This window comes from Uloborus diversus, chromosome 7, assembly GCF_026930045.1.
Source record: "Uloborus diversus isolate 005 chromosome 7, Udiv.v.3.1, whole genome shotgun sequence".
Lineage (NCBI taxonomy): Eukaryota > Metazoa > Arthropoda > Arachnida > Araneae > Uloboridae > Uloborus > Uloborus diversus.
Window position 1 is genome coordinate 106,602,331 of NC_072737.1, and position 18,558 is coordinate 106,620,888.

Sequence of the window (18,558 nt, forward strand, 5' to 3'; positions counted from 1 at the left end):
CAAAAGAACCGTTGTTTTCTCCAACAGTCTTTAGAAAAAATTCATTTAGTTGAAAGCCTTGAACAAAAAGACTAGCTTTGAAGCTTTTTTCAATCCTAATTTGTTTCTTATACAATATGTGTGGGGAAATCAATGTAAACCTGTAAAATGGATTTTTTTTTTTTTTGACTTTAAAAAAAAAAAAAACCATTTTTCAAAAAAACCGCATAGTTTTTTTTTTTAAAAAAGCCAATTGGTTTGAACCATGGTTTAAACCAACGTGGTTTAAACCAAACAACCCTGATACATACTCTAAGCTCCATATTTTTAAAATTTGTAACGTATTACATTTTAAATTAGTTTGTTCCTAACTGTAAGTTGACAGTTTCAATCAGTTTATTTAGAATAAGCTGTGTTCAGTATGCTATATATACATAAAACTGCTTTTAATGTTATTAAAAAAACAACATATGTTGCAATAAATGTAATTAAGTGTACATTTAGACAAAGAACAAAATGTTTACACGTTTTGTTTTTTTAATAAATTAAATGCGAAACGCAGTTTTTTCCATCATATATTTGTCTTCAAAACCTCACTATAAATATTAACTATATTTTCCCCGAACGCCACTGCATAAAGGCGCTCAAAAGATATCTGCACGACGGCACCGACCAGGCTTGGCGCGGCCCTGGCTGTAAATTGCCCAACCCTAGTGGTGACCGAAAAACACAATAAACTGCATATTATTATATTTTTTGGTTTGATTTAAGTAAATTAACTTGCATTGTAGCTGCAGAAAAGAAGTTTTTTCGCAATCTTCCCGATGAAAAAATATTTTTTCTTCCTGATAAAATATATTCCATTACATTTTTTTTTTTGAAAATCCAACGCAAAATGTTGGGGGTGCGGTGCATCCCCTTTCACCCCCCTAAATCTGTACACAAATAAACATTTTATTACAGAAATATACTTTTTCGGCTCCCAATACTTTAGATTTCATGAACTTTAAAAATATACTTCTAATAATTTCGTCCAATTTTAGGTACAAAAAATTAACAACTGGGCTTTCTTTCTATAAAAGTAGGACATTTTTTCAGCAGACCAGAGAGAAGTGAGAAAAAATGTAAGTGTACTACTATAAATAGATCTTTCAATGAACTTGCAGTTCTCTTATATCTATCTAAATTGCCACCTTCATACTGAACAGATATAGATGTAAGAAATATAATTAAAACTAAATACTGTTCAATCAGTCTATCACATACAGGCCGAATAGTTAACCACCTTGTTTCAGCATGTCGTAAAAAGACATGATCCGCCAAAGCTTCGTCAAGCAATTCAACTTGTAAGGAAGGAATTTCTTCCCTCATGGTGGGTGATTATCTATGTGGAGCAAAAGTTTTTCAACTCCTTTGCTCCATTATGCACAATATGCAAACAATAAGTTCCTATGTTAACCATTAGAGAGCGACATCTCTGCTAACATGGTTTGCATATTTTTCATTTCTTTTGAAGGGGGGAAAAAATCAAAAATAACAGATCCTATCTTCTCCAATCCTAATTCTTTTTCTGCAATGTCTGCTGCACAGCTGTTTTTACTTTCTTTATCATTTTCTTTTAATATATTATTTGCAAAAGGGGAATGACTGCAAGAGTTCTAAAGTATAGATAAAACAAACAGCTTTATATTCAGCATATGTTATGGTTGAATGCATCCCCCCCCCCCCCTTTCTCCGAAAAAAAAGGCAGCAGCATAGGTTTTTCCTTTTTAGAGAAAATTTCTTAGGGTCAAGCAAGGTCATTTCATCCCAAAATAGGCATGAAAAGTTTCATTTTTAGGTTGAATTTTCTTTTTCTGCGCAAATATGGAATTAAATAGTGATAAATTTAGGAATTTTAGAACAAAATTTGAAATTTTTAGGATAGTTCCTACCCCTGGACTAGATTCTTGTTTAAAGATGCATTTCTTAAAACATAATTTAGAAAGAACTCTTTTTTTTTTGCTTTCATTTAGTACATTGAATGCTCAAACATTCGAAATTTATAGGGAAATATTCATTTACTGCTTCTTAGACTTGAGCCGTCTCGGGATCAAATTCAAACACTGGAGATTTGGGGGGGGGGGGGGGGGGGGAGCATTGAAATATGTTTTATTGAAAATGAATAAAAAATAAGTGACATTGATAAAAATTGAAAATTAGTATTTTCCCAAAAAAAAAAAAAAAAAAAAAAAACATGTACTAACAATTTCCTAACCAAATAAAAACTTATTTTCAGCAAAGCTTGTGTTTGATTTTGGCATAGAAAGATAAGGTTACTCATACACAAAAAGTTCATTTTAATATTAGGAATCCTTTTGAAAAAAAATGCACAAAATTTTTTTTTAATCTTCAAAAAAGATCAAAATTTTGTAGACCATTTCAAAACTTTTGTGTGATTCTATGCTAACAAACACAGAAAACTGACAAATTTTGAGAATTTTTCTTCTAAAAAGTATGAAAATTATAATTCTAGGAAACAGTGGCACCACTGTTTAGCTATTAAGTTGCTCTTTCATCTATTGTATAAAATATGCTATGTTTATCAATGTTAAGTAATTAATATCTACTAATTTTTAAAATTAAAAGAAAAAAAAACGATTTAAATAAAAAAAAGTCCGATTTTTTTTAAAGGAAAAAAATCGGAAACCCTGCCAACTACAGATGTTATGTATGTATTAAAACACTTTAAAAAAGAAGTTGAAACAAAAATAAATTTCACCCAGTGATTCCGTACTTAACTTTCTGACAGTCAACACTCTTAAAGAGCATGAATTTCGTCAAAAACTTTTCAATTTAATAATTTTAATAAAAATACAAATGAATTTAATTTCTTTGCCTCTTCACAAGGCATAGTAAGCATCATAAATGCAAAAAATCTCATACCCATGTTGGATGCAAAGAGATTGCAGTTAACATGTTAAAAGTATAAAGAATGGCACATAAAAGAATTCATTTAAGTAAATTATTTTAAAATTGCGTTAAATTAGAGCTCTACAATAAATGTATTATAAATAACAACCCACGTAATTGAAGCAAAAATCAAACCAACGATTTAGATTTTAACTTTTTGATTCTCATAAATTACACAGAATTTTGCTTGAAAATTTTAACTTAGTGATTTTTATAGGAATAAAGAAAAATTTCATTTATTTACCCTCCAGTAAAGCATAATAAGCATCAAAAATCAGAAAAGGTCCATTCTTATATTGGATGCAAAGAGATTGCTTTAATCAAAATGAAAGCATCGAAAGTGTAAAAACAGCAAATAAAAGAACTTATTAAAGCAAAAAACAACTTCAAAATGGTACTTTAACTAGTCTACAAGATGTTAATAATTATCGACATAATCGTCAGAAATTTATCAAAAAAACGGATGTGGGGAAGAAAATAGTATAACAAAAAAGTTGGATTTTCCGTGTTAACAAACGAAAAAATAGCGGAATTTAGGCAAAATTTGGTGTTAAGTAAACGCTTGTATCGGGTTGACAATAGAAAATCTTTAAGGTTATGTAGAATAAGAAAATAAGAAGTTTGTAAGAGCATAATAGAAAAATTCAGGAGTTTTAAGGGCCCTTATTTTCTTTTCTTAAAAAGCAGGAGTTAATAAGGAGTTCATAAGGAGTGTACGAACCCTGGTTTTGTAACAGAACCTTAAATTTTGTCTAAGATCATAACACAATTTGAAGCAAATACCAAATATTTGTAGCAAAAAATATATAAATATAAAAAACCACATATTAGTAGCAGAAACAACGACAAAAAGCGAGCAACTCTCTCTTTTGCAACAAAAAGTGAGAAAGAAAAGTTATGATTTTTTTCATTTGTAAAAAGTTAAAATGTTTTTGAAATGTTTAGCTGTTCTAACAGACGAATTAGTTATTGGCACAAAAACTGAAAATGCAAAAAACGCTTTGCCAAGCGAAAATCCAATTCTGTATTTTTTATTTCATGGGGAAAGCAAAATTTTCAAAAATTCATATTAAAATAATAATATAAAACACAGCTAAGAGAATGCATAAATCACGAATTTTTAAAGTAAGATATTTGGCTGAAACTGGCTTTTATGACCCTACTCGGTCATCCGAGGGTCAATATCTTTTTTTTCTTACCAGTATCTTTGTCTTTGGCTTTGTACACTTGACCATAAGTTCCTTCACCAATTTGGCAAACAATATCAAAAACATCAACACATCTCTCACCCCAACTTGGTGTTCTATCACAGTCATCATTTTCTTTATTTAAAATTCTGAAAATAAAATACATTGTAATATTAGTTTAATCTATCTACTTTTAATTAATTTATTTTTTAGCTCTTTCACATAACGTATACATAAAACATCAACTACCCATTACTCAATCTATTGGAAAATTTAAGAATAAAATTGGATGTTTTAAAATGAAGACAGCTTTGTATAAACTATAAAAAAAACTACACTTTAAACTATGCGACATATTTTGATAATGGCTTGCTAAGAAGAAATAAAATCTTTCAGTTTTAGTTAAACCATGATCCAATTTTAAAGAGCTCATGTGTCAGGCCTAACAGAATGGAAACTCACTTCTATCATAATTATTTCCTGCATACCTGAATTCCAATTAATAGCTTGCATTGTAATAATTTACTCAGTTATACAAAACTCTTTCATCAATATTTTTAGTGAATTCTTTCCCTCAAAGATTTTGAACTGATGAGTGTTTTATGACAAACTACAATTATGTAATCAAGATTTAAAAGTTAAAAGAAAAACTTTATTGCTGTTCCTTCCTTTTCATTGCTTATTTAAGGTACTTAAATAAGGATTTGAAAGAAAAATTGGAATAAATCTGTTCTCTATAAAAAGTTAGTTATAAAATAAAGATACACTTTTGTATCCACCCATGGATTGCATGGAATTTTCAAACGTCCAGACAAGACGAATCTATGTGAAAAGGGGGAAAAAGTAAAAATTTGATGCACATATTCCGCTCATTTGAATGAGACTCTGCTTCTGCAAAAACTGAGATCAGTAAAAAATCAGATTTGTTCTTTTTCCGGCTGTAAAACGGATGTTTGTCTTTCCATACAATCCGCGTTCAGACAGTAAGGATCTTTTTTTCCGTATTAATACAGTTGTTCCATATTAATTAACTCTTTTTGTATCTTGAACAAGGCAGATCCCTCTAACCAGATTGCTCTGCCATTCACTCATGTCAAATGGCGGGGAGAAATAGGCTTGTCATGTTCCCCAGAAATTCCATTTTTTAAGGGATTTAAAGTTTAAAAAGCTTGGCAAGGAAATAAACTTTCAGAGCATAGAGCCAAAAGGCTTCCTTAACCTCGATCATTTTAAAACATGAACAAATTAAAAAGGTATTTTAAAGTTTGATATACTTACTTTAAGTGCCGCTTGTGTCTAGGAATGAATTCATGGTTTTCAATTGAGCCTCTAAAGTACCTAAATAAAAAGCACCAGATAAGTAATTATTCAATAATATTTTAGATTCAGAGATCCATTTAAATTATTTATGTTGTTCTACCGGTATCTCAAACACATAGTTTTCATGGATACAAAGAAATTTATTACCAAGGAGGAAAATTCAAATGCTTAAAAAATATTTTGAAGCCTATCTATTTTAAAGCAGCCAGAATGTAAAGTCATAAAAAAGTTGCAATATAAAAATGGTACAGCGCTAATAAATGTTGAGTGTTATGTCTTAACACAATTTATTGAAATAACACACATCCAGTATTAACTTAATGTAAAATCTTTTTTCTTTTGTCTAAAGTGCATTTAAATTAAAAATATACTTTCAAAAATAATTGTAGACTGAATACAATAAAAGATGTTGGAGGATACATGATAATAGATATTTTAGCAGGAAGATTTAAAACTTGGAATGCTTAAGTAGATACCTTAAATAAAAATTTGAAATGAGAATTGAAGCAAGAGACCCCCCCCCCCCCCCCCAATCTTTTTTCTTTTTCTAAAGTGCATTTAAATTAAAAATATACTTTCAAAAATAATTGTAGACTGAATACAATAAAAGATGTTGGAGGATACATGATAATAGATATTTTAGCAGGAAGATTTAAAACTTGGAATGCTTAAGTAGATACCTTAAATAAAAATTTGAAATGAGAATTGAAGCAAGAGACCCCCCCCCCCCCCCCCCCCCCGGTTTGTAAGAGTTTCGGCCAGTGGTGGTTTTAACCATGGATAAAACCGGTTAAAACTGGCCAGGATAAAATCAGTTTTATCCAGTTTTGGCCACTTAGATAATTATCAAATTTTAAATGAAAACCAAATAATAAATTAATAAAAAAAAATGTAAAACAAACCATAATCAATCATCTTGCATTATTTATCTATATAGTATGTTTTACAGTTTGTAGAAATTACAGCATGTTTGGAAGATAAGGTTTACATGAAAAATATGCAGTTACATTAAAAAAATAAAATTCTCACACAAAAATGTACAAAGTATTTCAAGTAATTTTGAAGAACAAATGAGAAAAAAAAAAGAACTTCTTTTAGAAACATATAGGCATTTTTTGAAAGCAAAACGAAAGGTACAGGGAGATAACACTTTTGAAAATTAAAAGGCAACACTACTGAAAAGTTGCTATATTTATATTACAGGCATTTTTGTATTCCTTATGTCTTTTGTTTTAGTTGTGAGCAATTTCAGTAATTAATTTTGAAGAAAGTTAAAATTTATTTGCTACTATTGTTATAATAATGTAAATTACTTTCACTAATATTAAATTTAACTAAAATTGCTATGCTTAATTAAACTAACAGATTTATTAGTTGTAAAACACATCTCTCACATACATACAAAGTAGAAGTGTATTTTCACGTAATTTAGTTTTGACCAGTTCTATGGTGGTTAAATCCAGTTTTGGTCCTGTTTTAACCGGTTTTAGCCAGTGGCATGTATAAAATCATTTTTGTCCGGCCAAAACTACACCCCCCCCCCCCCCCAAGCGTTGAAACAGTTTTTATTTTTATTTTCCTTTTCTTTGTTATTTTTTTAATGCACGAAATGATGAAAGAAACAAATCAATGTTAAAATTGCAGACCTACTTTTAGGTGGCTAGGAGACTCCTTTTTCAATGTAAAAAGATAGGAGCTTATGAAAGGAAATCAAGTTATGCATTTCATCCACAATCTCAAATATCTTTGCTCTGAAAATGGGTTATTTGTAACTAAAATAGATGTTTGCAATATTTTATAATATTTTATGCTCTTTCACACTTTTTTTTTTGTTATTTCTTACTAGTAATAGAGTACTTGCTGATAAATATTTCGTGTACATCATCTATTTAAATTTAAACCAGTACTTTCAAGTACAACTACAATTGAAATGCTTGGAGCAAGAATGTGATATGCCACATGATGTGAATTTTCAGAAGGCCAATTTCCAACGCGTAAAAAGTATTTGTAGAATTTTTCAAAGATATTATACACTATATTCTGCAATACTTAAACCAGATATGTTTTTTTCCAAATGACATAACCTATTGTCATGTTTATACCAATTTTAGTTATAAGAAACAAAAATTTTGATCGAAAAGTCACTCCTTCTGGCTTGTCACATTTCTGTCCAGAGCCCTTCAATTTATAAAAACCTTTGCTATTGTAAAAAAACTATCATTTTGATGAATGAAAATATATTTACTTTTTTTTTATTTTTTCATGATTTATGAGTTAAATTTAAAATCATACATTTATCTTTTTTTTAATATATATATTTCTTAAATCAACTCAAGATAGTAAAGCACAGCAATGAATGATAGCCAAGCGATAGGATTGGTCACCAGAAATTTTAGTTCTAACATACAACGTCAAGCAAAGTTTTTTAACCCATTCGCACCCAGCGTCACGCGGACGCTACGCAACGATTCCTCTCTTATCAGCCCAGCGTCACTTCCCTGCTACGCGCTCTGAAGGACGCTGACATCCCAGCGTCACGTATATGCTTTCTCGAAATGGAGCGATTGAATTGAATATTTAAACGATAATAGATGGCGCTAAATGGCTATAACTTTGATCATATTCGAGTCACATGGTATTTGACCTTCATGTACACGCTTTAGTTTCTTTTTTGGGCCTCTCAATGGGATAGATTTTTTTTGATGTAAACAACAGTGAATCTCTGCTCTGTGCATATGATTTATGAGGTCTCAATTGCTCTTGTTTATATCTTTGCTTCTCTTTTTTTTTAACGAGTAATTGAAAGAGATATACATCTAGCTGAATAAATTATGGGGGAGGGAAGGTTAAAATATTTTTGCGTATGTGTTCCAGACTTTTGGGATTCCCCGTTCAATGAGAGTACAGAGGCACTGAAATTTATGATTATTTTTGAATCCTTTCTGATATTGTTCTTCTTTATTTATTCTTTTTCATTTGGAGAATGGAAAACTGCAATAAAAATGGTTAGCAAAGTGAGTGAAAGGGAATGTTTTCGAGTGAATTATGAAGCAGTTTTGAGACTTGTCGCGTGGGAAATATAACTAGTTTAAATTCGTTGACCTAAGTTGTTTTAATCAAAATTACATAACGAACATACTTTTTTGCTACATTTCTTTTTCTTTGATTCCACACTCACGATGTCAAACTCTAACTTTGTTTTTGTGCACATATCATTCAATTTTGTGTACATGGTTAAAGTTTTAGTATTCTACTTATTTCACTTCCTTCTAATAATGTAATAGTCTTTATATTAATAATTAGTAATCAGTAGTACATTGTTTAAGCAAAATTAAAATTTCAAGCCATTATTTTGAGATGCTGATTTTATATAAATATTTTTGTTCAGTTAGGCTTAACTGCAGTAAATGCTCGGGCCGATGGCGGCGTTCCATTTCAGAACGTTTGGTCCCGTAGCTGCGCTTTGTTTTCCGAGCGCTGGTCCTCAAGGGGTTAAAGTGGGGAAAGTTTCAAAACAATTTTAAAAAAATCAGGAGAAATGAAGTGTGAAGCGGGAGGGAGAGAATGGAAGAGTCCGCTTTTTACTTTTCAAATCAGCAAATTTCCCTGTTTCTGGAGTGGAAGGCGGCAGGATTTCAAAATGGGAGCAGTTTGGCGCAATTGAAGCAGATTTTCCACCCCTGTACCCAAGTTGCAATGAAATGAAATAGGGCTCAAATGAACCAAGCACTGCAAACAGAGGTCAATTGTATAATTTCCAAACAAAAGTCGTAAAACAGACCCCAATAGCTGAAGCAAACATCTAATAGGACTCATGAATCTTCCATGGTTCAAGCAAATAACGATAAATGTGTTCGAACCGACAGGCACAAAACACTTCACAATCACACAGGATGTAACAATTTCCTCATGACAGAGACAACCAATGCAAATTGGAGCATTACTGACTCCCATCATAGCTCGGTGCTGCTTTAAGGTGCAAAGACTAGTAAGAAGAACAATATTCGTCCTCATATTATTTCTTCTAAGAAGCCGTTTGAATTTTCAGCATGTGATCAAGAGTAAGAATCAGGTCCGTCCTCCTTAAGGATGATCAGATCACCAGTATATGTTCAATGTTGTTGTGAGATTTTTGGATATAAAGGTTATGAGGAGGAAAATGGAATGTAATATACATTTTTATGAGAAAAAAAAATCCCATTTTTTATTAATTTGCACAAAAAAGCTCACTTCTGCAATCGCGTTTTTTGTAAAGGGTTTAATTTCGTTGTCACGATTTTTGTTGCAACTTGTGGTTTTTATTTTGAACTAATGTCAATAAAATTTTGAGCTGTAGCCATATTACATTATTTTAAAAAAATTAAAATTATTTCACGACTATTGGAAAAATTTGTGAATGCAGTCATTCTCACTTTTCAAGTAGTCGGCCCTTTACTGTAATTATTCTCTTTACTTCATAGTAAGATCATGTAAAATTATAGCAGAATGTTTAAGTATTTCCTTCTTTAGCATCTGCTTAAATGGGTAAGACTGAAATCTGGAAAATGCTTACATTTCCGAGTTTTCTTCCAAGAATTCTTTGGTTAAGTTTTTTGAAATTCTGACCTGAATATAAGTCAACCCCCCTAACTTTTGACCTTCTTTTTTGTACTAAATTTCTCGACTTATCTGCGAGTATATACAGTACTTTCTGCCCGTACTGTCTGTATATATAACTTGCACCATCACTTTCTTCAGCAGCAAGGTTACTGGTTTTCTCCTTTGTGCCAGCGTCAGGGTTGGTATAAAAACCGGGTTATTTTGAACCCCCCCCCCCCCAAAAAAAAAGTTTTTTTGGTTTTTATTACTATTTGTAAGAAAAGAAATTTTATTTTAGGGAAGTCATGAAGATTTTATGAATTAATTGTTAAGGAATGTTTAATATTCACATTTGTACCTAATTTCTTCAGAATTAATTAAATAATTAAGAGTAAAATCTAATCATTTCATTTCCTCATACTTAGAGATTTTTGTAGGAGAATATTGTTTGAAAATCTTTTAACTATTATTAAAAAAAACAATGCGTAAATAGGTCTTGGTATAAATAATCAAAGAAATAATTTACTTTGATAGTTCAGACATTATTAATTACAAATAATATAATATAGACATTATAAATTTGCAAGAATAAATTCTGGCAAAATTAAGTTCCTCATAATCATAGCTATCTACTATAAATAAAAAAGTAAAATTAAAATCAAGCATTCTTGAACATGGGAAAGTATTTTGCACTATTTACAAACGAATCATAAATCTGATGTATATTATACAATTTTAAAAATCAAAAGATCAATGCATACAGTGGCTCCCAAAAGTGTTCGTACACTTTGAAATTTTTTAGTAAAACCAAAATAACTCAAAACTGAGTTCAGGGGTCTGTCCAGGATTTTTCACAAGGTCCGTTTTTTGTGAAAAATCAAATAATTTTGTGAAAAATCAATTAATTTTGGGAAAAAATCAAATAACTTTGCAAAAAAAAAAAAAAACTTTTTTTTTTGTAAAAACGAAATTTTATAATTTTGATGGTCCAAATACTGCATCATTGAAGCTTAAACTTGAGTGTTTTTCTCTTTTCTGTTGAGAAAATCATTATTGGTTGTTTGCTAGCATTTGGGGGGAGGGGGGGACATCGCTCTCTGGGAGATGGGCACCCCTCAAGTATCAATATTTATATACAATTCTACATTGTGTAGAAAACACTAGAAATGTTGTATGTATAGTACTCAAAATAATTGAAACAAAAAAATAAAATTCAGGCAAGGATTCAGCATTTAACTTTTTGGCCCAAGACACTCTTAAAAAGCACAGAATTTCGTTTAAAATTTTTAAATTCCGTGATTTTAATAAAAACTAACAAGATATTTTATTTGTTTACCTCTTAACAAAGCGAACTAAACATTAACAAGTCAAAAAATCCCATCCCTATAGCAGATTCAAAGAGATCACTATCCTCAAAGTGATGGCATCAAAAGTATGCAAACGGTTCGTAAACGAAATTGTTTTTTGTTAAAAACTAGTTTAGAATTGCACTTAAGAGGCCTATGATAAGCGAATCAAGGATATATATTGACACATTGAAGCAATAATAACCATCGATTCAACATTTTCAACAACCATCGATTCAACATTTTACTTTTTGACTCATACTAGAAAATAAAATTTCGCTTTAAAAACTTGAAATAAGCGTCAAAATAAAAATAAAGATACTTTTCATTTATTTGTATCTTAATAAAGCGAAGTTAGCTTGAAAAAAGAATAAAATTTGATTCTCATATCGAATGTAAAAAGATTGCACTTTTCAAAATATAGGCATTTAAAGAAAAAAAAACGGTAAATAAAGGAGTTGATTTAAAGTTAATCAACCTTGTTAGCATTGGAAAAACAAACCCATATAATTTTTTACCAAAATAATAGTTACTGATTGCATCGCAGATACGCAAGTATCGCTTAACAGGTGAGAATATTTTCTAATCAAGTGACTAAAGATTTAATGCCAGTCGCTAAGTGGCGAAGTTGGTAACCCTATCTGAAGCGATCACATTTTTTCCACACCAGTACTCCGTTTGCAGTTCTAAGTTCATTTTCTGATATATATTAAATTCAAATATAAAGTCCAATATTTTTTCACATCATTCCTATGTCATTCTAAATATAACCCACTGGTTTTTTTCAAAATATTGACGGATCTTCTTTTTGAAATGAGTCAGAAAACGAAGAGACAGAGAAACAACACACCACAAAAGTACTCAAATATTTTCGAATAAATTCATGATTAAAATTATCATATGCGGTTTTATTAATATTTTTGCATTGTGTTGACCCTTATAAGTCATTTGGCTTTAATTTTTTGTTTATTTATTCCGTAATATATTGCTTATTACTGTAGAATGGCTGGTATTCGTAAAAATCCGCAAATGCCATTCAAAATTTGAATTTTTTTTCCCACAGTACTGGTAAATTGGTTTGAAATGTCCCTAAATTAGTTAATTTATTAGTTTGTATAGTAAAGTGCTTGATAAAATGCTTTAAAGAAAGGAATCGGACTGAAAACAAGGTAAGAAAAGGTCAACCGGCAAAGTTGACAAAACGTGATCGTAGATTTAAAGTTAAAAAATTAATGAAAAATACACATTTGAGTACTGCAAAAGTTTCTGCAGAGTTAAATGAAACATTTTACATTTAATTTCCACCTAAAATTGTCCGCCAAGTTCTTTGATTAGCTGGATTAAATGGAACCTCTTTCCGCAGAAATTTTCTTGATCCTGCGAAAAATAGAAAGCTTACACTTTTCGTCCCAAAATCAATGATAAATAAGCTAAAAACAGTTTAGAATCATGTCTTACTTACAGATAAATATTAATTCAACATTTTTGGTTAAATTGTTGTATAACTGTAAGTAGAAGAAAAAATTAGGAATTTAATCTTAAGAACTTAGTTGGATCAGTTAATCAGGACGGTGAAGGTGTTTTAGTGTGAGGGTGCATATCAGCATCAGGACTTGGTAGTTTGTAATTTTTTGATGAAATAATGAATCATGCTCTTCCTTTAAATATTTTAAAAACCAATTTTGAACTCTTAGCCAAAAATTTGGTTATTGGAAACAACTTTGTTTTTACCAAGATAACCATAAGAAGCACACGATTTTCAACGTTTGCGTCTAGTTCCTCGAAAATTGTCCTAAAGTTTAGAAAATACCCCCTCAATCTCCAGATTGTAACTTAATGTAACGTATTTAGAGAAATCTGGAGGCTAGATTACGAAAATAGAGGTTTAAAACGAAAATAAAGCTAGAAATAGTAATACTCGAAGTGTGGTAAAACACTTACTCAGAAATTACGCTAAAAAAAGAAAAAAAAAGAATGAAATTTATTCCCAGACGTTTAAAAGGTGTTATGAATACTGTATGATATTCTACTAATTAATAACTTAATCAAAAGTTAGATTATTCAATAATATATAGACATTTTATAAAGTGTACAAAGACTTTTGTGAGATAAAATTTCCGGCATTTTTCGGTTTTTTATTTTTAAAAAATTAAGTTTTAATAATTTTTAAAAACTTTTCATGCAGTTTTGTTAAAAATTGATCATAGATCTTATAATTAAATACCTATTTCAAAATATTAATTCTAACCAATGATTTGGGGCCTGTTTCGTTGAAAGTCGTAGGCGTACGAAGACTTTTGGGAGCCACTGTATTTTGTCTAAATTTTTTTTAAAAAGTTACAAATCATGTAATTTATTAACCTAATGTATCAGTGATAACAATTATAGAAACAGGACAAGTAGGTTTTAAGAAAATCATTATGTTTTCCATTGTAGACATTATTTCTCCGTGTTTAATGCATTTAGGAATACAATTTTTTTTTATCAAAGAAAAAATAATAATTTCAATTAAAACCCTCAATACACACTTAAATGAAAATACTCTTAACATATTTTAATTAATGAGACATATTTTAATAATGTCATAAAAATTAATGCTTATTGATTCTTCCACCATTCATACATGAGACTTCTTTTGTTATATTGGGATAAAAACAGTTCTTTGAAAGGTGAAAATTGGGCAGTATTTTTTTTTTAAAAAGATCACAGAGTCACATGAATGTGCTCTGTTTTAATAATTTTATACATTTTTTTTTCTTGCTGTGACTGCATCGTCCGAGGATACAAAAAGTGTGCAGATATAAGCACAATTTTATGCCTGCCCTAAGCATCCTTGGACATTTTTAGTTATTTTTTTCCCTTGTCATTTACATATTCTACTGTTAAGATATTTTTACACTATGCTTTGCTTCAATAATACATAATCTATCTCAATAAATTTCAAGTAATCAAGCAACTTAGGTAGTACATGAAGTTTTAGTTGAAACATGCTTTTTGGACTGTTTTGAAATTCATAAGACTCAAAAATAATGATAAATTAAAAATTATAAAAGAGCTACTTGGATTTTTTTTTCCCATGTAATTTTAGAAAAAGTTAGTTTGTCTGCCTTGTATGGTTATGTACCTAATAAAAAACTGCATAGATTTCAAAAAACAAAAAAGCAAAAACTATTTGGCGAACTTGCATTACCTTAATAATTATAAGTTTCGAAATTTCTTAAATCTGCAATTTATCTAAAAAGCTCACCTAGTTACTTTGCATCAATTAGATTTCATTCTTTGTAATAGTATGTAAAATTTATGAAAACATTTCGGGAAAAAACAATGAAGTTTTTCAAAAAAAAAAAAAAACATTTTTGAAAAAAACCACATGGTTTAAAAAAAACACTAGGTCTAAATCACAATTTAAACCAACGTGGTTTAAATCAATTAACCCTGGTCAACATCCAACTATATAGGAGCTGGAAACTGGAGGGTGGTAAAAGGCGAACACCTGTACAACCACCCTGTAAGAGTGCATGGCTAATTACAACAAAGTTCCACCCAGTTCCTCTAGGGGATTGTTAAGACATCCAGATGCCCTTTATTAGCAAGGCGCCTCACACTTCAGATTGGGTGTCCACTTTAGTAGCTTTTTACGACATGCATGGACTACGTTGAGAATATTCTACTCCGATCACCAAATGCACACCGAAGTTGATATTTTTAAAATTGTAAAAACTTAACAAAGATCAGATGTTTTATTCTAAAATAACTTATGGTACCAATAATCCAAAAATGTTAAAAAAATAAGTATTGTTTAAAGACTGAAAATTTTAGTTCCACTCATTATTAAATATTTAATCACTTTAATCACGAAAAAAAAAAGAAAATTTAAGTGGTAGTGCAGCCTGAAGTAAAGAAACTGGAAAATCCAAGCTTATGGCATGAAGCTCTTCATAATTTCATGTGCTACAGAGTGATTCCTGCTTGTTTTATTCCCCCCTCCCCTAATTTGATTACATTATTAAGAAAAAACAATGATTTATTACTTACATTTGTCTGTTAGCTGTTTGAAATGTAGCTGCCGGTTCCGGATGTCCCAAATCTGTAGGAGATCTATCTCCATCAAGCTCTGGGGACATAATGTCCTCTTTGTTGATTCCGGGAGGTAAAGGAAGATCTTTGATGCCTTTTTTAGGTGGAGTGGTTGGTTTCTTTGGAGGAGGAGAAGGTGGAGATGAGAGATCATCATCGTCATCAACCAAGTTTTCATCATCTGGTCCTACAGGTGGGAGAGGAAGAGGGGGTAATGTCGGCAATGGAGGTTGAGGCTTCGGGTGTGGTGGTGGAGGCGGTTTTTCAGCTTCAACAGGAGGTTCCGGCGATTTGGGTACTTGGGGAGCTTCTTCCGTAGTTTCTTCTGATTTTATTTCTTGGCTAACTGTAGGAGTTACAAGATCAGAAGTTTGACTATTGGACAAGACACTGGATTCTTCGATAGTTGGATCTGGTACTTCTGGAAATATTTGAGTTTCAGGAGGAGGAGGAGGTGCTTCTTGTGAATTGAAAGCAGATGATGAAACAGAATTGTCAGATAACTCTGCCACTGTGCTTGGAGGACAAAGAGTTCCATTTTCTGGATTTGATTCAATTTCCTTTACTTCCGGATCTCTCCTAACCAATAGTGATTCACGGTGTTTAAGTTTTTTAGCTCGTCTATGTTTACAAAGTTCTGAAGCAAGGCTGGAAGCAAATTTTGATAAACTAGGGCTTCTCTTTCTCCTTTTTGAATGCTTTCTGTGTGGGGAACTAGATCGGGATCGAGATTTAGTACTAGTCCTAGACATAGATCGCTGATTGCGATTCTTCCACCTACCAGGGCTTCGACTAAAGCTTCGGCTTGGAGTCCTTAATCTTCGATTGCGTCTGTAAAGAGATCTTTAATTAAAACTCAATTAAAATTTACAGGAAATTCAATTTTAATGAATTAATGTTACATTAAATTTTTAACAGAATAAAGCTGCCAAAAATTTTTGAGACTTTGAATATGTAGATAAACAAGGGACTAAAGGTGTAGATTAGCGGTCGCCATCTACACCTTTAGTCCCTTGTAGAAAAAAATTCCCCCTCCTCCTTAAAAATTTAAAAATGAAAAGCAAAACTCATGGAGTTTCTCATGGAATGAAAAGATTTAAAGAACAATAAATTTAAATTTAGGGATCATGATTCATGTGTCCGTCTAAAACAAGGGAATATTCCTAGATCCATGACAAGACTGCAATATTTTTTCTTGACAGTTTTGTCAAAATTTTTTAACAAAAGAGTTACTGAAGTTGGAGTGTCCGATACTTTCAACAACCTGGTAAAAATTGTTTCAGTTGATGGATTCAAGTTAAATGCCAGCTGAACCTAATCTGCCAGCCGATTATGGCGACTCAACAATAAAAATGCATGCAAAATGTTAGGGTCGCCAAGTGAAGCAACTCTTCAAGAATGGAGGGAGCTAAAAAGCATCAAACAATGCCATTTTAAAAAGACAGACTTTTTTAATTTGCAGAAAAAACCTGTTGTTCCTAGAAAAAAAATCTTGGGATGAACAGAAATTATGCACAAACTCAAGAGGGTGGAAGAAAATAAATCGCTTTGGAAGCATACGCCTGAGGATAAACACATCAAGGAAGATAGTTTTTTGACCAGAATGGCAATACAGTTACATGTGAAACACAGACACCATATTTGGTCACTCACAAGATGGAAGTAGGCAAAGTACTTTCTTTGTTGACAGTCCCAAAGGTGTCATGATAACAAGGTTCGACTGTATATGAAAAATATAATTTAAAATAAATAATATGTTTAATAAAATTAAAATAAGAACTTGCAAGTGTTTCTTTGGTTGCATCCAAATTTTGTTAGAGATTGATAAACAAAACAAAGGACTAAAAGGCACATTTTTCTTCTATTAGACTATTTAGATTTCAGTTTTTAATCTTGTTTTAAGTTATCATTAAACAGGTTCAGTTTTGGTACTTGGAAAATATTTTTAATGGGAGTGGGTCATTCCGTGTCAAATAATCACACGGTTTAGGAAGGACTGTGACAGAACTGGATGAAACTTGGTACATGAAGAGATTTAACCTAGTTATGAATGAAAATGCTGAAAAATATTTTTTCTTTCACCTCATTCAAAAGTTATTAATTATTAATTATTCAAACTTTCATTAAAAAATACTACACTTTGAGACTGTTAATCCGCATTTTCTCAGAAACTATGAAAGATACAAGCAAGCTTAAAATTGGTCTTGTTTTAAAGCTCTTTTAATCTGGTTAATTTGATGTGCAACTTGATAAAATGAAAAATTATTTATTTTAAAATTTAATTTTATCACATTTTAAAATTTCAATTTCTCAAAAACAGACAATTTTAAAATTTTGAAAAAAAAAAATCACAAAATTACTTTGTGCTTTAATTAAATTTTTAAATCGAGAATTCCCAAACAGGTGGATTGGACCAGATGGTCCCATCCAGTGGCTCCCGCTTTCTTTCTTAGGGATTCGTCAAAAACACTGTGTATTCCACCAAAGTGCACAACATTTCAGATCTTAAACATCGCATTACAGCTGCAATCTTGCAAGTTACAGAATCAATGCTACAATGAACTTGGTCAGAAATTGATTATAGGATGGATATTCTTCTTGCGACAAAAGGGGCCCACATCGAGGTGTATTGATAGGCTTAAAAAAACTTTACTATATGAGGTAATAAATGTAATTTAATTTTACTTTCTATCTCATTTATTTTTTTTTTAACCAAATTTTCGAAATGTGTCAAAGACTTCTCGGACACCCTGTATATCAAAATATCAGATATTTTCGAACCTTGGAAAGCCCACAGTGCAGTCTCCACACTTCAAAACATACAAAAGCTGCTTGGGAAGTGATAAATACTCTGAATGGAAACTTGAGCCTATTCAATTTTCACTGAATAACTGGTAATAATCAATAAATGTGCAAGTTCAGATTCATGGAGCCATATCTTGAAATTGAAAATTCATAAGAAGTTGACATATATTACGACAAAAGTAGTTTTATTTTGGAAACAAATAGGTTTTTTGTTGAAATTAAAATTTAAATTCAGAAAGGCAATATTATTCAGGTGTGATTTTGACTTGTTGATTTCAGAAAAAATCACCTGAAAGTTTCAAAGAGCAAATCAG

At 30.9% G+C, this 18,558-nt stretch overlaps 1 protein-coding gene across 1 annotated transcript in view; it reads right to left on the reverse strand.

Annotated features, from left to right (window-relative positions):
- Positions 1-18,558, reverse strand: part of LOC129226402 (cyclin-dependent kinase 12-like) — a 171,092-nt gene that overhangs the window by 116,626 nt on the left and 35,908 nt on the right. Inside the window, exons 2-4 of the mRNA XM_054861002.1 lie at positions 15,398-16,270; positions 5,397-5,456; positions 4,131-4,267 (exon numbers count right to left, since the gene is read on the reverse strand). Coding sequence (XP_054716977.1) covers positions 4,131-4,267; positions 5,397-5,456; positions 15,398-16,270 — 1,070 coding nt within the window. The remainder of the gene's footprint in view (positions 1-4,130; positions 4,268-5,396; positions 5,457-15,397; positions 16,271-18,558) is intronic.